We start from the raw sequence: 21,971 nt of genomic DNA, 5'->3' as shown, positions 1-21,971 counted from the left end.
TGTGAGTCTAGGCGTGTTTTGAACTATACCCCTTGAAATACCCTGGTCACTTTGGATCAGGCTCGAGAGCGTTTAACTGATGCAGGATCTGTTGGCCTCTCAACGCAGGTGGTGTCGAGTTTTTGACAACTTTTCCTTTGGTAAAGTTCTTCTTGTCTTTTCTAAACTGATAGCCAGGATCCAGGAAATGCCTATGCAAGTCAAAGCAAGAATACTTCCGATCCGCCTGCAACCAATGAAATTGAAGAGCTGCCTTGCATTTGGGGCACGTGAACCTTCCGTGCACACACCAGCTAGAGAATAGCGCATATGACGGCAAGTCATGCATCGAGTACATGTACCAGACATGCATTTTGAAGTTTTCGTTTCTAGCGGCATCGCATGTCTTGACCCCATTATCCCAAGCTTCTTGCAATTCATCCTTAAGAGGCTGCATGTACACATTCATATTCTTATTCGGATAGTTGGGCCCTGTAATTATCAACGTCAGTAATATGTTCTTTCTTTGCATAATCTGTTCCCGGGGGAGATTGAGTGGAATGAAAAATATAGGCCAACTACTGTATTGAGTTGCCATCATACCAAAGGGATTGAACCCATCTGTGGCAACGCAGACTCGAGGATGCCTTGGATCTTCCACTTTATCCGGATGTAATGCATCGAAGTGCTTCCATGCTTCCCCATCCGATGTGTGTACCGCCATCTTATTCCCATCTGCATCTAGTTCGGTTCTTTTGCCCAATTTGTGCCACGTCATCTGTCTGGCGTCTCTTCGACCATGAAAAGACGTTGAAGCCTTCGTATGATTAGAATATACCGATGAACATTAACTATGATTTGGGTCTGGCTCTTCTCACCCATACCGTTGTCTACCACAACATACCTAGAAGACTTGCAAATGGGACAATAGTTCAAGTCCGCATACTCAAGCCTAAATAAGGCACATCCTTTATCACACACATGTATCTTCTCATAGGGCATCTTAAGTACACGAAGTATTTTGTCCCACTGGTACAGGTTTGCAGGCATGACCTGGCCTTTGGGTAGAAAGTGTCCAAATAGTGTCATCATCGCGTCGTAGCATTCTCTTCCCAAGTTGAATTGAGCCTTCAGAGCCATTACTTGTACATTGGCATCCAGCTGACAAACCTCAGTGTGCTTGTGGAGAGGACGTTTTGAAGACTCCAACATTTCATAGAAGGTCTTTGCAGGTTCCTCCATCTCATCGTCTGAATCCCGAGCATCATCAAAGTGTTGCACCATGTCTTTGATACCGGTACCATGCTCGTCGATGCGATGATGAACCACCTCATTTGTAGTGCATTGGGCAGACTCACCATGAAATGTCCATACCGTATAACTAGGCGTAGAAGTTTCAGCCTCTGTCCTTTTTATAGTTGTCGCACCCATGACATAGGCACCAGTTTCTTGTCTGGCCATTTGCAAATGCGGCTTTCACAAACTCCTTGGTTTTTGTAAACCATTCTTTAGTCATCTCTTTCTGACTAGTGTGACTGGTGTACATCCATGCACGAACACTCATCTTGCCTAGCTACTGAACACACAATAATATATATATATATATATATAATTCAGCATCTATATTCATTAGTTAATCAAGTTTGTGAGTTTTATTACATCCATACAACCTACACGCTAATAGGTAAAGATAGGTCCTAATCCCACCCGAGTATGTGTAGATTGGGTTCGTTTTCCCATGCTCTGCTCCCGATCCGACGCAAAATTTCGGCAACACCTCCCCGCTGTTCTCCTGATACACGTCTCGGCAATAAACACAGAGGATGTGTATCCGGAGAACAACAGGGAGGCACTGACGAAATTATTCATCGGATCCAGAACAGAGCATATGTGAAAACAGACCCAATCTACACATACTCAGGCTGTTCATGGATAACTTTGGACAATTCGGAAGAATGACGGTTATAAATATATGCAAATGCATGCATATTTATAACTATAATCCTTTCGAACGGGAGACGCATACTGGTCACACATACTGATAATTTAATGTACCTATATCTAGCAAGTTTCATCGGCACGAAGACCGACCCAGAGCAATTAAAGGGGGAGGAGAGGATGTCATTTGTGCTCACCCACGAACGCAGGGGCAGAGCTCGTCGAACGCACGGGGAGGTCTTCGAACCCCAGACCTCACAGCACGAAACAACCGCACATGTAAATCCATCCGATCAACACAAATATTTTGTGTTTTCTAATAAAATCGGAAAATATATGACCTAACTCATAATTTACAAAACTATGGCTCCGCTCCTTTGGTCTCGAGGTGTCGTGTAAGGGTGTCGGAAAATATTTTTTCCCCTCTTCTTCTTCTCCTGCTCTCCTCTTTTTCTTCTCCTACTCCTCCTCTTCTTCTTCTTATCCTCTTATCTTCCTTTTCTTGTTCGTCTTCTGCTTTTCTCTTCTTTTTCTTCTTCTTCTTCTTTTCCTTTTTCCTCTTCTTCTTCTTTTCCTTTTTCCTCTTCTTCTTCTCCTCCTCTTATCTTTTTTTATTCTTCTTTTTTTTCTTCTCCTCCTCCAGTTCTTCTCCTTCTTCCTTTCCTTCTTCTTTCCTTATTCTTTTCTTCTTTTTCTTTTTTCCTTTCTCATTTTTTCTTTCTTCTTTTTCTTGCTAACCTAAGTAACTAACCTAACAAACTAATTACCATGAAACTAAACATGAAAAAAATAGAAAAAAACAAAAAAAGATGAAAAATACCTACAGGGGCGCGGCGGTGGGGGGTGTCGCCGGAATAGGGGCGCCGTTGTGGTGGCGCCAGCGAGGGGAGGGGCGATGTTGGCACGGGCGGCGCGGTTGAGGGGAGGGGAGGGCGCGGGGGAGGGCGGTGATGACCCACAAGTATAGGGGATCAATCATAGTCCTTTCGATAAGTAAGAGTGTCGAACCCAACGAGGAGCAGAAGGCTCTGATAAACGGATTTCAGCAAGGTAATAACTGCAAGCACTGAAAGTAGCGGTAACAAGTGATTGTGTAGCGAGGTGAAACGTAGTAAGCAAAGAGTAACAAGTAACAAGTAGTAGCAACGGTGCAGCAAGTGGCCCAATCCCTTTTGCGGCAAGGGACAAGCCTGAACAAAGTCTTATAGGAGGAAAAACGCTCCCGAGGACACACGGGAATTTCTGTCATGCTAGTTTCATCATGTTCATATGATTCGCGTTCGTTACTTTGATAGTTTGATATGTGGGTGGACCGGCGCTTGGGTACTGCCCTTACTTGGACAAGCATCCCACTTATGATTAACCTCTCTCCCAAGCCTCCGCAACTACAAAAGAAGAATTAAGACAAAGTCTAACCATAGCATTAAACTAGTGGATCCAAATGAGCCCCTCACGAAGCAACGCATAGACTGGGGTTTAAGCTTCTGTCACTCCAGCAACCCATCATCTACTTACTACTTCCCAGTGCCTTCCTCTAGGCCCAAATATGGTGAAGTGTTATGTAGTCGACGTTCACATAACACCACTAGAGGAAAAACAACATACATCATATCAAAATACCGAACAAATATCAAATTCACATGACTATTTCAACATGACTTATCCCATGTCCTCAGGAACAAAAGTAACTACTCACAAGACATAATCATAATCATGACCAGAGGTGTAATGAATAGCATCAAGGATCTGAACATAAACTCTTCCACCAAATAATCCAACTAGCATCAACTACAAAGAGTAATCAACACTACTAGCAACCTTACAAGTACCAATCGGAGTTGCGAGACGAAGATTGATTACAAGAGATGAACTAGGGATTGGAGAGGAGATGGTGCTGATGAAGATGTTGATGAAGATGCCTCCCCTCCGACGAGAGGAGTGTTGGTGATGACGATGGCGACGATTTCCCCCTCCGGGAGGGAAGTTTCCCCAGCAGGATCGTCATGCCAGAGCTCTAGATTGGATCTGCTCAAGTTCCGCCTTGTGGCGGCGGCGAAACCAAGAAAAAGCTCCCTCTTGATTTTTTCCAGACCAGGACACTTCATATAGCAAAAGAGGGGGGCTAGTGGGCCTTCAGGCAGCCCACAAGCTTGCCCACCGCCACCAGGGGTGGTGGCGGAGTGGGGGCTTGTGGGGCCCTGGTGGCCCCCCTCCGGTACTTCTTCCGCCCAGTATTTTTAATATATTCCAGAAAAACTTCACGTAAAATTTCAGGGCATTTGGAGATGTGCAGAATAGTGGACTAGGATTTGCTCCTTTTCCAGTCCAGAATTCCAGCTGCCTGAATTATCCCTCTTCAAATAAACCTTGCAAAATAAGAGAGAAAAGGCATAAATATGGTACCACAAGTAATATAACAGCCCAAAAAGCAATAAATATCAACATGAAAGCATGATGCAAAATGAACGTATCAACTCCCCCAAGCTTAGACCTCGCTTGTCCTCAAGAGAAAACCAAGTTCCATAAACATGTCCACATGTTGAGGGACGAAGGTGTCGATAAAACATAATACAGACATGAGGGCATCATGATCACACATAGAACAGCAATATATCATAAAGATTCTTATGGGAAAGTAACAATTCCTTCACAAAGCAAAGCATGAAGCAAAAACCTTACCGAGAAGTAACCAACAATAGTCCATAGTCATTGAAGCAATGGCAATTTATCACAACATCAGAAAGAGTCAAATAAGAGCTTGTAAGGCAAACCCACATACTCAATCATCTCTTTCTTTTTCCACGATTGTTACAACTCACGTGGTACTCATGGTGTCAAAGTTTCAGCTGGACACAAAGGAAGATAGGGGCTTATAGTTTTGCCTCCCAACGGTTTACCTCAAGGGTAAAGTCAACAACAATAAAGCATAAGTACTCAACTCCAACTTGATATATGAATATAGATCTTTCCCAAGCATGTGACGGTAGCCAAGACAAAGGCAAAAAAAAGGGAATTGGTGATGATCACCATGACTCTTTCAAGGGTAAAAAGTAAAGGTACAAGATAGGCCCTTCGCAGAGGGAAGCAGAGGTTGTCATGCGCTTTTGAGGTTTGAATGCGTGTCCTCTTAGTGCGGAGGAACATCACTTTATATTGCCTCCTGTGACAAAGAACTTTATTATGCAGTCTGTCGCTTTTATGTCTTCCTCATCACAGGTTCGTACAAAGCTTATTTTCCACACACTAATAGATCATACATATTAGAGAGCACTTTTTATTGCTTGCACTGATGACAACTTACTTGAAGGATCTTATTAAATCCATAGGTAGGTATGGTGGAATCTCATGGCAAAACTGGGTTGGAGGTTTATGGATGCACAAGTAGTATCTCTACTTGGTGCGGGAGTTTTGGCTAATATGAGGTGGAAGCAATCGTCACATGCTAAGGGATCTCTAATCACATAACATTGTTTGGAACCAAGCTAACACAATTCATTATGTTGTCTTCCTTGTCCAACATCTACTCCTAGGCATGTAATAGTTTGGTGAGTGCTCACAATTGTAAAAAGTGTCTAAGATGATATATTTATATGTGAACCTCTCTTTCCTTATTACTTCTTATTAATTGCAACAATGACTGAGGTCTATGTTGATTTATTCTCAACAAGTTTCAATCATCATACGTGTCATAAGTGAAGTTATCACTTTCCATAAGATCGTCTCATGATCTTTCATGCTATCGTTCTTTTCATACTTTTGATCATGGCACAAAGCAAAGCCCTTTGACTAAGACACCCTTTATTATATAGCTCGTAAGCTCGAATACATCGGGGGAGAGAAAAAAGAAAAAGAATCAAACTAAAAACTAAAGACTTATTCCTCTAAAAGAAGAAATAAAAACTGAAAAGGAAAGAACTAAAACAATGGTAAAAGCAAAAGATTTAAAGGTGATACAATACCAGGGCAACTCCCCCAAGCTTGGCAGAAGCGAAGGGGATTGCACATACCAATGCTTAGCTGTCTTCCTTTGGGGGTGATGGTGGTGTTGTTGGGGTAGTCTGATCCTCCGTCTTCAAAGGCATAGGTGCTCCATCATGGCAGGATGAACAAGTCGCTGGAATCCTCAAATCTGCAGCCAACCTTATTGATTTAAATCTGTAATCATACTCACAGTTTTGATTCTGCAGGTCATAGATCTGGCCCTGAAGTTGGTCAACACTATCGTAGAGCCTGGAGAGGTGTTTCCCAATATCAATGGTATACATCTTGTGATTGCTAGTGAACTCCATATTCATCGTGTGGTTGGCGTTGAGTCCACGCTCCACCATTCCTTGGCATTTAAAGACTTGTTGCTCCATTGCTTTGAGCCTCGTCTCCATGCTTCCGGTCTTCTTAGGCCCCTCAACATCACGGATGTGCAACATCCCCTCGCTCATCTTGATAGATTGAGGGTGTTTCAGCACTTTCGTGAGGTAGGGATTGATGACCTTCTCGAAGATCTCGTCCTTAGGAGCGTTTGGGGAAGTCATGATGATCTAGATCTACGGCAGAAACAAGCTCGAAACGAAAACACAGGAAAACTGCGTGATACGGAGATCAAAACCTTCGGGCGACTATATATTGATTTTTTCTGGGCCAGAAGGAGTCCTCCGCAAGAAAACGGAGTCCGGGAGGCACACGAGGTGCCCACAAGCTTGCCCACCGCCACCAGGGGGTGGCTGCGGAGTGGGCCCTCGTGGCTGACTCGTTTGCTCTCCGGACTGCTTTTTATTTTTCTAATTTTCCAAAAATTCCAAAACTGAGGAAATTTCCTATTGGAAAAGTATCGGAGTCCAATTTCTTGTCGAAACAGATACATCTTCGTTTTCAAGGTCTGAAACAGGCTGATAAACATCCCTTATGTACTCCTCTGGAGTTATGACATTGATGATATTGGTCTCAACATTTATGGGAGTACCAGAGATGTAATGCTTGATTCTTTGCCCATTTACCACTTTAGGAAAATTTCCTTCCGTGTTATTGATTTTGATGGCACCGGAACGATATACTTCCTCAACAACATAGGGACCTTCCCATTTAGAGAGAAGCTTGCCTGCAAAGAATCTCAAACGAGAATTGTATAGCAAGACATAGTCACCTACATTCAACTCTCGTTTTTGTATTCGTTTGTCGTGCCATCTCTTAACCTTTTCCTTGAACAACCTGGCATTCTCATATGCCTGGGCTCTCCATTCATCTAACGAGCTGATATCAAACAACCGCTTCTCACCGGCAAGTTTGAAATCAAAGTTGAGCTCTTTGATTGCCCAATAAGCTTTTTGTTCCAGCTCAAGAGGTAAATGATAGGCCTTACCGTAAACCATTTTATACGGTGACATGCCCATGGGATTCTTATAAGCAGTCCTATAAGCCCATAGTGCATCGTCAAGTTTTCTTGACCAGTTCTTTTGAGATCTATTGACGGTCTTTTGTAGGATCAACTTGATCTCCCTATTACTCAACTCAAATTGACCACTAGACTGAGGATGATAAGGAGATGCAACTCTATGGTTGACATCATACTTAGCTAGCATCTTGCGGAAAACACCATGAATGAAGTGTGAACCGCCATCAGTCATCAAATATCTAGGGACTCCAAATCTTGGGAATATGACTTCTTTAAGCATCTTAATAGAGGTGTGGTGATCAACATTTTTAGTGGGGATAGCTTCTACCCACTTAGTAAGGTAATCCACAACAACTAAGATGTGAGTATACCCATTGGAACTCGGGAAGGGTCCCATATAATCAAAGCCCCAGACATCAAATGGTTCAATGACAAGTGAATAGTTCATAGGCATTTCCTGACGCTTACTGATGTTCCCTATCCTTTGGCATTCGTCACGAGACAAGACAAACTTACGGGCATCCTTGAAGAGAGTGGGCCAATAGAAACCTGATTGCAATACCTTATGGGCAGTTCTATCTCGAGCATGATGTCCTCCGTAAGCTTCAGAATGACACTTCTGCAGGATCTGTCCCTGTTCATGTCCAGTCACACAACATCTAATAACACCATCTACTCCTTCCTTATAAAGGTGAGGATCATCCCAAAAGTAGTGTCTCAAATCAAAGAAGAATTTCTTCTTTTGTTGATAGGTGAAACTGGGTGGTATGTATTTGGCTACGATATAGTTTGCATAATCGGCATACCACAGTGCACTAAGTGAAGTGCGGATGACATTAGTTGCTCATCAGGAAAGCTGTCATCAATTGGTAGTGGGTCATCAAGGACATTCTCTAGCCTAGACAAGTTATCTGCTACAGGGTTATCAGCACCCTTTCGGTCAACGACGTGCAAATCAAATTCATGTAGCAGGAGAACCCATCTGATCAGCCTAGGCTTAGCGTCCTTCTTTTGCATATGATACTTAATAGCAGCATGATCAGAGTGAATAGTGACTTTGGAGTCAACTATGTAGGATCTGAACTTTTCACATGCAAACACGACTGCTAAAAATTCCTTCTCCGTAGTGGCATAGTTTCTTTGTGCACTGTCTAGAGTTTTACTAGCGTAGTGAATGACATTCAACTTCTTGTTAACTCTTTGCCCTAGAACAGCACCAACAGTATAATCACTAGCGTCACACATGATTTCAAAGGGCAAGTTCCAGTCAGGTGGTTGAACAATAGGTGCGGTTATCAAAGCCTTCTTAAGTATTTCAAAGGCTTCCTCACAATCCTCATCAAAAACAAAAGGAACATCCTTGTGCAAGAGGTTGGTAAGAGGCCTAGAAATCTTAGAGAAGTCTTTAATGAACCTTCTATAGAAACCAGCATGACCTAAGAAACTTCGTACACCTCTGATATCTATGGGGCAAGGCATTTTCTCAATTGCATCAACCTTAGCCTTATCAACTTCAATGCCTCTTTCAGAGATTTTGTGTCCTAAGACGATACCTTCATTAACCATAAAGTGGCACTTCTCCCAATTCAAGACGAGGTTGGTTTCTTCGCATCTCTGTAAGACTCGGTCAAGGTTGCTGAGGCAATCATCAAAGGAAGACCCGTAAACGGAGAAGTCATCCATGAAAACCTTGACAATCTTTTCACAAAAGTCAGAGAATATAGCCATCATACATCTTTGGAAGGTGGCGGGTGCATTACATAAGCCAAAAGGCATACGCCTATAGGCAAAGGTACCGAAAGGGCAGGTGAAAGTGGTTTTCTCTTGATCAGATTGTGCAACAGGTATTTGCGAGAAACCTGAATAACCGTCTAGAAAGCAGAAGTGTGTGTGTTTTGATAGCCTTTCTAGCATTTGGTCGATGAACGACAAAGGATAATGATCTTTCCTGGTTGCCTTGTTCAGTTTCCGAAAGTCTATCACCATTCTATAGCCGGTAATAATCCTTTGTGGGATTAGTTCATCCCTATCATTAGGAACGACGGTGATACCTCCCTTCTTAGGTACGCAATGTACTGGACTTACCCAATCACTATGAGCAATAGGATAAATGATTCTTGCTTCCAAAAGCTTTAATATTTCTTTTCCAACGACCTCTTTCATCTTAGGATTTAATCTCCTTTGATGATCAGCAACTGGTTTAAAGTCAGGATCGGTTTTAATCTTGTGCTGACATAGAGTAGGACTAATACCCTTAAGATCATCAAGAGTATATCCAATAGCAGCGCGGTGCTTTCTCAGAGTTTTTAGTAACTTCTTCTCTTCGCGCTCTGAGAGGAGAGCACTAATAATGACAGGATATATCTCCTTCTCATCAAGATAGGCATACTTAAGAGTATCAGGCAACTGTTTAAGCTCGAACACAGGACCACCCTTTGGTGGGGGAGGATCCCCAAGTAGTTCAACATGCAGATTATTCTTGAGAATAGGATGTTGTTCTAAGGCAATTCTATCTATCTCATCTCTCTCCTCCATATGCATATCATTTTCATGCTCAAGCAGATATTGCTCTAAAGGATCCGTAGGAGGTACGACAATAGAGGTAAGAGCAATGATTTCATCCCTACCAGACGACTCTCTTTCATGGGGTTGTCTTCCAAACTTGGAGAAATTAAATTCATGAGACACACCCTCGAAACTTACTGTGACAGTCTGCTTAATGCAATCAATGTGAGCATTGACAGTGTTGAGAAAGGGTCTACCAAATATGATGGGACAAAAGCTATCTTGTGCAGTACCAAGGACGAGGAAATCAGTAGGATACTTCATCTTACCACACACGACTTCTACGTCTCTCACAATTCCCAGAGGGCAGATAGTGTCTCTATTGGCTAGCGTAATAGTGACATCAATGGGTTCTAACTCAGCAGGTGCAATCTCATCTTTGATTTCATCATATAGAGAACGGGGTATTGCACTAACACTAGCTCTCATATCACATAAACCATGGTAACAGTGATCTCCTATCTTAACAGAAACAACGGGCAGGCCAACTACAGGTTTGTGCTTGTCTTTCACGTGAGGTTTAGCAATTCTAGCGGAGTCCTCACAGAATTTGATAACATGCCCATCTATGTCTTCGGCTAAGAGATATTTGATAATAGCAACACTAGGTTCAACTCTAATATCCTCAGGGGGTGCAAGTGGTCTAATGTAACCCCTACGTATCATAGTTGGAGCTTTAGAATAATCCTTCATCCTAGCAGGGTATGGTGGTTTCTCAGTGTAAGCACAAGGAACAACAGGATCACTAAAAGCTATGATTTTCTCCTCAACTAGATTGGTTTTGGCTATGTTGCTTTGTACAGGAGGATGATATTTAAACCACTTCTCTTTGGGAAGATCAACATGAGCAGCAAAAGATTCACATAGAGAAGCTACTATCTCAGAGTCAAGTCCATACTTAGCGCTAAAATCTCTAGAAGTGTTTGTCTCAACAAAAGATTTAACGCAATCAATCTGGAAATACATACTTGAGTCCTTACCTTCCTCCAGCTCCCAATCTTCAAAGTTGCGTTTGATTCTCTCCAATAAATTCCACTTGTGATCAATATCCTTCTTCATAAAAGAACCGGAACAAGAAGTGTCAAGCATGGTACGATCTTCATGAGAAAGCCGAGCATAAAAGTTTTGAGTGATGATTTCTCTCGAGAGCTCATGATTTGGGCATGAATATAGCATTGATTTAAGCCTCCCCAAAGCTTGAGCTATGCTTTCCCTGTCACGAGGCCAAAAGTTATAAATAAAGTTCCGATCACGATGTACCAAATGCATAGGATAGAACTTTTGATGAAATTCCAATTTCAACCGATTGTAGCCCCATGATCCAGCATCATCACATAGCCTATACCATGTCAACGCCTTATCCTTCAAACATAAAGGAAAGACTTTCTTCTTTACCTCATCCTCGGGCAAACCTGCAAGCTTAAATAAACCACAAACTTCATCTACATAGATTAGATGAAAGTCTGGATGTGAAGATCCATCTCCTGTAAAAGGATTAGCCAGCAGTTTCTCAAGCATACCCAAAGGAATTTCATAAAAGATATTTTCAGTAGGTACCTCAGGTTGAGGAGCAAATCCTCGTGCTTTCGTTCGTGGTGAAGATACCCCGAACAAACTCTTCAAAGGAAGAGTTTCCATAGTGACAAGTGACAATAAATTTCAGCACAGTATAAAAATGTTTCCTTACCAATTTCCACTTACCAAGGGCGCTTCACTCCCCGGCAACGGCGCCAGAAAAGAGTCTTGATGACCCACAAGTATAGGGGATCAATCGTAGTCCTTTCAATAAGTAAGAGTGTCGAACCCAACGAGGAGCAGAAGGCTCTGATAAACGAATTTCAGCAAGGTAATAACTGCAAGCACTGAAAGTAGCGGTAACAAGTGATTGTGTAGCGAGGTGAAATGTAGTAAGCAAAGAGTAACAAGTAAAAAGTAGTAGCAACGGTGCAGCAAGTGGTCCAATCCCTTTTGCAGCAAGGGACAAGCCTGAACAAAGTCTTATAGGAGGAAAAACGCTCCCGAGGACACATGGGAATTTCTGTCATGCTAGTTTCATCATGTTCATATGATTCGCGTTCGTTAATTTGATAGTTTGATATGTGGGTGGACTGGCGCTTGGGTACTACCCTTACTTGGACAAACATCCCACTTATGATTAACCTCTCTCCCAAGCCTCCGCAACTACAAAAGAAGAATTAAGACAAAGTCTAACCATAGCATTAAACTAGTGGATCCAAATGAGCCCCTCACGAAGCAACGCATAGACTGGGGTTTAAGCTTCTGTCACTCCAGCAACCCATCATCTACTTACTACTTCCCAATGCCTTCCTCTAGGCCCAAATATGCTGAAGTGTTATGTATTCGACGTTCACATAACACCACTAGAGGAAAAACAACATACATCATATCAAAATACCGAACGAATATCAAATTCACATGACTATTTCAGCATGACTTATCCCATGTCCTCAGGAACAAAAGTAACTACTCACAAGACATAATCATAATCATGACCAGAGGTGTAATGAATAGCATCTAGGATCTGAACATAAACTCTTCCACCAAATAATCCAACTAGCATCAACTACAAAGAGTAATCAACACTACTAGCAACCTTACAAGTACCAATCGGAGTTGCGAGATGAAGATTGATTACAAGAGATGAACTAGGGATTGGAGAGGAGATGGTGCTGATGAAGATGTTGATGAAGATGCCTCCCCTATGATGAGAGGAGTGTTGGTGATGACGATGGCGACGTTTTCCCCCTCCGAGAGGGAAGTTTCCCCGACAGGATCGTCCTGCCGGAGCTCTAGATTGGATCTGCTCAAGTTCCACCTCGTGGCGGCGGCGAAACCACCAAAAAGCTCCCTCTTGATTTTTTCCATACTAGGATGCTTCATATAGCAAAAGAGGGGGGCTAGTGGGCCTTCAGGCAGCCCACAAGCTTGCCCACGACCACCAGGGGGGTGGTGACGGAGTGGGGGCTTGTGGGGCCCTGGTGGCCCCCTCCGGTAGTTCTTTCGCCCAGTATTTTTAATATATTCCAGAAAAAAATCCACGTAAAGTTTCAGGGCATTTGGAGATGTGCAGAATAGTGGACTAGGATTTGCTCCTTTTCCAGTCCAGAATTCCAGCTGCCTGAATTCTCCCTCTTCAAATAAACCTTGCAAAATAAGAGAGAAAAGGCATAAATATGGTACCACAAGTAATATAACAGCCCAAAAAGCAATAAATATCAACATGAAAGCATGATGCAAAATGGACGTATCAGGCGGCACACGGAGGTGGGGCAGCGCAGGGAGCGGAGGGTGGCACGGAGCGGGGAGGATGGGTGGTGCGGGGAGGGGGCCAAAGCGGGGGAGGGCGATGGCACGGGGAGGGGCGGTATGGGGGGAGGGCTGCGCGGTGCAGACGGCCTGGGGATGGGGGCGGCGATGTGGTGAGGGGCCACCGGGTGGGGCGGCGCGATGGTGGGGGCGACGCGATGGTGCAAGGCGACACAATGGTGGGAGGTGGCGCCGGGTGGGGGGCTCCACACACGGGGGGTGAGGGGGAGGCAGCGAGAGAGTGGGGATGGGATGGGGAAACATAACCTCGTTAGTGGGGGTTGTTGGGCCGCCGTCCCCTTTGCCGTCCGCCATTTACCCAGGCGGACGACAAAGAAACCTACGACGGATGGCAAAGATGCCGCTGATGGCAAAGGTAACGGCTCAGCTGTGATTTTTCTTTGTTGTCTCCTTAGTTCATCTTTGTCATCCGCCAGCTGACGACAAAGAAGCGACTGATGGCAAAGAGCTCTTTGCCATCCATCAACCAGCTCTTTGCCGTCTGTTTTTTCGCAGCTGACGGCAAAGAGCTTCTTTGCCATCTGCCAGCAGACGACAAAGATCATGCATATGGCAAATTCTCTGATTCCAGTAGTGAAGGTCTCCCCACAAAAAATATTGTCATTGATCCAAATATGAGCCATTGTGCCGTTTTAACCACATAACGGGACATGCGTGGGCCACTAATGTCGGGGTTAAATACGAAGGATCTGGGTAGGGGGTCCTTACCTAAAAGGTAAAACCATATGTCATGCTTCTGTTGTATTTATTATTGATAGGGTACCTAGTACATGATGATCTAACCTTGAGATTGTATGTGTTTAAATCTAACTTGACCCTTTGGACTAAACCCCTCGACTTATATAGGCACCAGGGGTACCTAGAGTTACATGGAGGTAGATTACATCTAGGGATAAATATGCTCGTGATTTAATCGTGCCTTGAAATATGCACCAAGACTTCGGAGGATTCCATCTAGGGTATGCAGAGGGTCATGATAAACATGGCCCGTCCTTAGGTTGTCTAGGGGTCCTCGATCCGACCCATGACTAGCAGTTCGATGTGGTTAGCACCACCGAGTCGAGGACACTGTTACCCCCCTCCCCTCTAGTCGACCGTTGTGATACTTTCAATGACGATGGTGTCGAGAAATCTAGCGAGTTAAAATTGGCAAGGATGTTTCAGGTCAAGGTCGGGGGAGGTGGGAGGGGTGCCTCGAGGTATTTTAAATTACATAGGAGGGTCGCTTGAGCATTGGTGTATCTACGCTGGTAGAGATGCCACATAGATTTATAGATGTCCCTTCAATGCCTTCCGAACAAGCGCAACGTCGTGATGTCTTCACATACCCCACACACTGTTGCTATTGAAGCAACTACTCTTTCTCATATGATAGAAGTTGTGGTCTATGGGTCGATGTCGTTGGGAAACTTATACATTGAAGCGATGATCCTAGACAAGCTTATTGCACACGAGAATAGGCTTGAGTAACCATAAACCACATATTTTGTTAAAGGGGTAGAAGCACATGTGGCATCTAATCCTCTTAGTGCTAGTTAAGTGCATCTGATGGACAAAACGAATCACAACACGTGATCCAATGGTTAAAAATGTTGATGGCCTAAAAAGGCTAAAAAACTTTATTGTTTTAACGTCTCTAAATCTATTAGGATAATATAGTCAATTCGAGTATCAGAAAAACGGTAAGCAACATCATTACTCATATAATTGTAATGGGCATCATGTGCAGTCAGTTGGGACTGAATCTAAGAGAAATAACAAGTTGTGGCATTCATTCTGACATGAGAACCCGATTATAATTGTATAATTTGTTATACTCCATATATGACAAATTACCATTATGGAACAAATCACCATTTCAAATATCTAATGCTAACGTCATATCTACTAATTGTTGGGGAGAAAACCAGTAAATGATGTTTCACGTGTATTTCTTTGTCTTGATGATTGTCGTCTTTCCATAACCTGGTTTTGCCTTTATTTTGCAAAATAAATATTTTCTACTCACGTGAAGTATGAGAAACGACAAGCAACATCATTACTCCTATCATTGTAACATACAACACTTTCAATGCACTAGACATATGAGCAATGATAAGTTGGGGCATGCTTTCCTACAATTAATACTACTAAATTTTAATATATAATTTATATACTCCATGTATGAAAATTACCGGTTTGTTACCCCAAATGACAGTTATTGTTACTGAACAAATTACTAATAACGTGTGTCACTTTAGATTGTCTCCTTTGCATAACATGATTTTGCATTGTTTCTACTAAGTGAAGTATCAGAAGACGACAAACAACATCAATACTCATATCATTGTAAAGGACATTATGTGCAATTAGTTGACATTGAACATACGAGCAATAAAAATGAGGCGTATTATTTAAAAAAACAATCAATTATCATTGTAATTAACTGTACTCCATGTATGAGAAATTACCACTTTGTGTGTAATCTGTAAGATAACGAGGTATATGCACTCAAACATACTTATGTGTTCTAAGCACTTAAAGTAGTGCATTCATGTTTTCATGTGTGTTCCCTTTAGCAAAAACATCATAGCAACTCGTTGATCTCCACGCACAATCTTTATCGGCTTAACAAGTAAAAAAATGTACGAATAGAAAAACTTATGAAGTAACCCATATCAAAACTTCTCAAAACCTGAATTTGTAGCCCCTCGGGCCAATTGGTCCTCATCACGTCGATATGAATCGTCCATGTCCACACACAATCTTCATCATCCTAAGAAGTAAAAAAACCGTGCCCATAGCAAAACCTATCAAAACTTGGATTTGTCATCTTTGAGATTAATTGCTTCACATTTTTCTAGAACACCCATTAGTTTTCACAATATCCAAGCAAAACTCTACAATAAATTCACAATGATCTTGAGTAAGTTGACAAAAGGCACACAAGTTACCATTTTTCAACATCCAATGGTAACATCATGTTTGTTCGGGAGGAAGCCATTAAATGACATGTGTCCCTTTGTTTCATACATTGCCGCCTCTACATAAAATGGTTTCGTTGTGTTTCCTATTGAACTCAAGTATCGAAAACAACAAACAAAATCAATACTCATATCATCAAGGAAAACACTTTATGTCTATAGTCTGGTAGGAATCAATCTTTAGACCACTTCTGACCCATACACACCTGATTGATCCCACGGTTGAGATATCACACGTAATAATCCCTCCATGAGGTTGTTAATCACCCGTATTTCACGCCTGCACATTTGCATAATCCCCTGATCCCTCGCCCATTGCATCTCTTCCGGACCTCCCTTCTTTTTTGGTGCCCACGTCGGACCTCCCTCCGAGTTCGCCGTCAACCATGGCGCTGCTACTGTCATCCCCAATTGCAACGCCGAGATTTTATCTCCCGCACAACGACGCAATCAACGGCCAAAGACGCAAAAGACGCATCTCTTCCGGACCTCCCTTCTTCCCACCTCGTGCCAAAGACGCAATCAACGGCCGACGCTACAAAACACCTCATCACCCAGATCGGATCCCATCTACTACGCTACTTGTCGCTGCCGCCCCCAAGTGACCTTTGTAGTGCGCCATGTCATCATTAGGTGGACGTGCCCCCGATCTCCACTGCGCTTGTTGCCTTACCAGGTTGCCTAAAGGTTTTGAACTAGGTGCCGGAGTGCCACCCGTCGTTTGAAGAACTAGTTGTGGCTTCCGGGCCTTTCCTCTTCCAAGCCCCTCCTCCAAATGTAAGGTATTGTTTGAATTGCCTGCCAGTATATCATCTGTCTCCATGCACTAATTATTACCAATTCGATTTTCATTATCCATGCTTCATAGGCATCATACATGTGCTTCCATATATCATAAATACGATTCGACATTCCAGTTCATTTGCATCAATGGATGAAACTGGTTTGTAGATCACAAAATGTTCGAAGCATACAAAATGTTGGCTGCATTGGTTGCTCTTGGTTCCACTTACAATATTCTATGCTTCCGCTAGGTACTAATATCCATTATTCCTAACATTATTGTATGTTTCCTTCAGTCAAGATAGTTTGCGGCAATAGAAACATACCTCTACTTTTTTTGTTATACTTTCTCTTACATTGTTAATAGCATTGTTCACATTTAAACATTTTCATTTGCTTCATATATTTCATATATTTGATGATGTATCCTTCAAGCGGATGTGTGTTGGCTTTGAAGCCGATGGGCACCACCGGAGACATATATGGAGACGCGATGCATGCACCTAGATGTGTGATGTCACTTGGATCCGCCCTACAATCAAGATGACCGCAGGCGAATGGAAGCAAGTTTACAATCTATAGGAAGCATACGATATTAACAAAGGAAACAATGTACCAACGAATGAAGGTGGAAGCAAACATACGTTATATTGTAGACAAATTATTTGTACACTTCATGGAAGCAATTTCCTTGGTGGTCGGAAGCAAAGTTTTTTCTTGTGTTTGGACTTTGAAATTAATTCTTAAATGCACATTTTTGTTACGTGGAAGCAGTGTGCTTGGACATACTTTTTTGTTTCATCCAAACAATTTTTGATTGCGATAGAAGCAAATTATCTCATTGGTGGAAGAAAACTTTTGTTGCATTAAAAAATGGTACACAAGATACAAATTTAATTACATCGAATCAAGTCATCTCGTTGGTGGAAGCAATTTTTTATTGCATTGAAATAAAATAAAACGTTATGTACAATACATTTTTATTTACATCGAAGCAAATCATCCTGTTGTTCAAAGCAAAATTTTACAGCATCGGAAACAAAATAAAATGTTATATGGAATACATTTTTAGTTACATTGAAGCAGATTCGGTACGCATTAGCAGCTGACGAATTAATAAAGCTTCACAAGGTTATCTCAAGAAAAACCAAATTTTCCCAGTATCTAGAAACACTTGAATAAAGTTTTCATAAAAAAGCAAGTATACAAAGCATACGTGAAGCAACTAAATTTATAGGGAACCAAATAAAATGTGTCCACAAAATATAGTTTTGCTATGTAGAAAATAAACAATTATTTTTAAAAATATAGGTTTGAATCAAAAACAGAGGAAGCAAATTATTATATCCATGAAAACGTAGTTTTTTGAGGGAACCATGGAAACATAGTTTGTTGTGCTGGAAGCAAATCCATTTTAAATAATTCTCATACCTAGTTATCCTTGTTGGAACCCCTAAAAAAAGGTTATCCTTGTTGGAAAGCAAAATAACAAAGTAGGTAGCAACAGATCACACGTGATTGACTGAAGCGGAGATCCATGCATGTCGCTAACTAACCAGGATCACGTTACCTTAAGCCCGCGTTTTACTCGGAATCACTCGATTAATGAGACAAATTAGCAAATCTCACGGGCCCAAGAACTGTATCGGACGTCCACCATGCTTCCGATCGAATGGTTGAGGGCTAGTCTGATAGAAGCCGAACATCAGCAGTCTGATGCCTAGTGCTACCCTATCATCAAATAGCCACAACGTGTGATATTCTTTCCAACAAGAATATCCAATATAATTATAATCAAATGTACTTCATATGCGACAAATTACCGTTGTGTGTGTAACCTATAAGATAACAAGGTGATACACACACAATCATACTTCCATTTTCTAAGCACTTCAAGCAGTACTTCCTTGTTTTCACATTTGTTCCCTTTAGCCCAATTATCATAGGAAAACAAGTTGTGTTTCTTCCACACAAAAATCCCATCAACAGGTCATACGTTTCTCGTTTGACCTAATAATGAAATCCACATCAGGTGGATATGAACCGTCAATCTCCATACACACTTTTTAGAATCCCAAGGGTTGGGGTTCCCACTTGAATATATTACTCAAATAGTACTATAGACGAGCCATAAAGTACGTAGTTCATCACAGAATTACACAAGAATATGTATACACGAGGAGAGGAATAAACACCACGAGAAGATGGCGTCCTTGTCACACTATTTGATCAGCCTTTCTCATCAAAGATCGGTGTCAACAAATGAGCTTGATCGTAGAAACCAAATGAAGGTCTTGAGTTCGGGCATGCCATGGCGTTCTAGGCATTTTTCAATGGATGGGGAGCCCCCCTCCCCGGTAGGAAGTGAAGCGCCCCATAGTTCGTCGATGGAGAGAGGTTGGGATAACACAAATGCGCTGCCAAACTATATTGGTGAAGTGGTAGGCGATGAAGAGATGAGTGGCATCCTCGACAGAGACAACGCATCATGGACACTTGTGATTGGAGGTGATGTTATTATGGACGAGGTTGGCCTTGCTGTTGAGGCGACCACGAAAGAGTAGCCAAACAGAGACTTTGGTCTTCTTTGAGACGTGGTTACCCTATAGAATAAATGTCAACCTCGACTTTGTAAAGCATTAGGTCGTAGGTCCTTCTTATTGTAATGTATTGGCCCCTATTACAAATTAAGAATCTTCTTCCATCGATTCATGAAATCCTACAATAGAGACATTACAAGATTATTTAAAAGCACACAATTTTCATCCATTCTAACAAGTAAAAACCCTATCCATAACATAACCTACCAAACTTGAATTTGCATTCTTCGAGGGTTTTTTTTTTTGCGACGATTCTCCGAGGTTAATTGCCCCTGGATCTTTCTAGAACAACTGTATTCTGGCAATACTCATGCAAATACTGTACTCTTTAATGAATTTTGCAAGGCGTGAGCTGGCAAAGCCACACACACCCCCGGCGGAAATGGAAACTCGCTGGCCTTCCGTTTCTATCGTCTGTCCCTGCAAATAACCTCCACCGTATAACCCCCTCTTTTCCACGAATAAATAACATTATTCCCAGCGTATATCGCATTTTGGCGAGTAATAAATCCGCCGTATTTAGTGACCAGCTAATGAATCCAAATCGCGTGTAGCCACTGGACGCGGTGACGCCCCGAAGGCAAGAGAAGAGAGGCGCGGCCACGTGAACGCCATGGGTAATTTACCCTCGTTAACACCGATGGTTTTCCCTCGCATCATCACCAAGAAACGAGACAAAAATTAATCACTCCGCTCCCGCTTGAGCAAAGATAGCAACAAAAATCCTCCAGGAAAGGGGTGGAGGCGCTGACGATAAAAAGGCCACCGGATCGATCGAACAGTAGGAGCGTCGAAGAAATCGGTCCGCTTTTGTCTTTCCATTTCTTTCCATCCCTGTGTGCGCGTGCGTTCTCGTGCCGGCGGCGACCATGGTGGGCGGCGGCGATGTTGGCAAGCAGGCCGCGGCGGCGGCGGCGGCGGCGGCGGCGCTGGACCAGGACCTGCCCAGCTTCAATATGTTCTTTGACCAGACGGTGGCTGCTTCTCCCCTCCCCCCTCGTGACTGTGGCTGAGGGTTAGATAGAGGGGCTAAACAAAGTTTTGTGTTTTTTTTCTTTTCTTGTAGGGGTTGGAGGTGGCGGCGGCGGCGGCGGCGGGGGATTGGGGACTGGCGGCGGCGGGGGAGGAGGATTTGGAGGAGCTGGAGTGGCTTTCGAACATGGACGCGTTCCCGTCGGTGGAGACCATGGCGGTGGAGGCGGTGGAGGAGGTGCCGGAGCTGGTGCCGGCCGCGCCGTCCGGGCGGCCGGCGGTGGGGCCGAGGACGAAGGGGCGTCGGCGTCGGGTGACGGCCCCGTGGAACCTGGCGGAGCCGCCCACGCTGCCGCCGCCGCTCCCGGCGGCTCGGCGGTGCACGCACTGCGCGTCGGAGGTGACCCCGCAGTGGCGGCAGGGTCCGCTGGGGCCCCGCACGCTGTGCAACGCGTGCGGCGTGCGGTACAAGACGGGGCGGCTGCTCCCGGAGTACCGGCCGGCCAACAGCCCCACCTTCTCCCCGCTGCTGCACTCCAACTCCCACCGCCGCGTCATGCAGATGCGGCTCCGGAGCGAGAGCGAGGGCGAGGGCGAGGGCGAGGGCGCCTCCCCCGCCGTCCGCGCCGCCGCAAAGGCCCGCCGCGCCGAGCGCGCGGCGGCCCGCCTCGCCGCCAAGGCCGGCGACGGCGCCCCGGCCCCTGCTCCAGCCCCATCCCAGGCGCCGCTGCCGTAGGGGCATCATCGATAGCCAAGCCAATCCATTGAGCTGCTAGATTAAATTAGAGATCCTATCCGTGATCGGCTCCTTCATCCCGTGAATTTTCGTGTCGAATTTCCGTTTTTGTCATGTCATAGGGACTGCCCTTTAGGATTTAGGGGTTTAGGAACAGCCAGCAAACAATCTAGCTGCTCTTGACACCCATGGGTCAGTCAGCCAGTCAGTCAGTCAGTCTCCTCCGGTCGTCAGTCGTCTTAGTCGAGTTCGTTGAGTCAAGCTAGTGAAAGCGAGAAATTTATTAGAAGAAGAGCAGGCAGGCAATCCTGCTGCTGCTGCTGCTGCTGCTGCTGATGCTCATGGTGGCCGATACCTGATAAACCATTGCATATCTGCCTGTCTTGAAATGGAATACTCGCTTGTCATGTTCATCAGTTGATGTGTGTATCCCCTGCTGTCTGTTTGCCACTTTGCCTTCAGCGTAGTATGATTTTGACAGCTCCAATTCCTTGCAGTATCCAAGTTAACAACATGCCTGCAGGTCCGTACGCCGCCACACATCCATGTGGTGTGGGGGAGGAGATATGCGAAGTGGCGACTGCTCGTGCTGGTAGCCGCGTGTCGGGGGCGTGCGTGTTGGGCGTCGGCCGTGTCCCCCCTTGGCCTTGCAATTCTTTTGTTTGCTTTTCCGCTGCGCCCGACCTTGCTCTGGTCGTCCT

The 21,971-nt window shown here is 43.9% G+C and overlaps 1 protein-coding gene across 1 annotated transcript; it reads left to right on the top strand.

Annotated features, from left to right (window-relative positions):
- Positions 1-20,431: 20,431 nt before the first annotated feature.
- On the top strand, positions 20,432-21,270 carry LOC123450802 (GATA transcription factor 4-like). The gene is made up of 2 exons (XM_045127886.1): positions 20,432-20,536; positions 20,638-21,270. Exons 1-2 carry the CDS (start codon positions 20,432-20,434, stop codon positions 21,268-21,270), a joined length of 738 nt encoding a protein of 245 aa, XP_044983821.1.
- Positions 21,271-21,971: the final 701 nt, after the last annotated feature.

Source organism: Hordeum vulgare, chromosome 4H (genome assembly GCF_904849725.1).
Source record: "Hordeum vulgare subsp. vulgare chromosome 4H, MorexV3_pseudomolecules_assembly, whole genome shotgun sequence".
NCBI lineage: Eukaryota > Viridiplantae > Streptophyta > Magnoliopsida > Poales > Poaceae > Hordeum > Hordeum vulgare.
The sequence above is the reverse complement of the archived record's forward strand: the minus strand, read 5'-3'. Positions and strand labels throughout refer to the sequence as shown.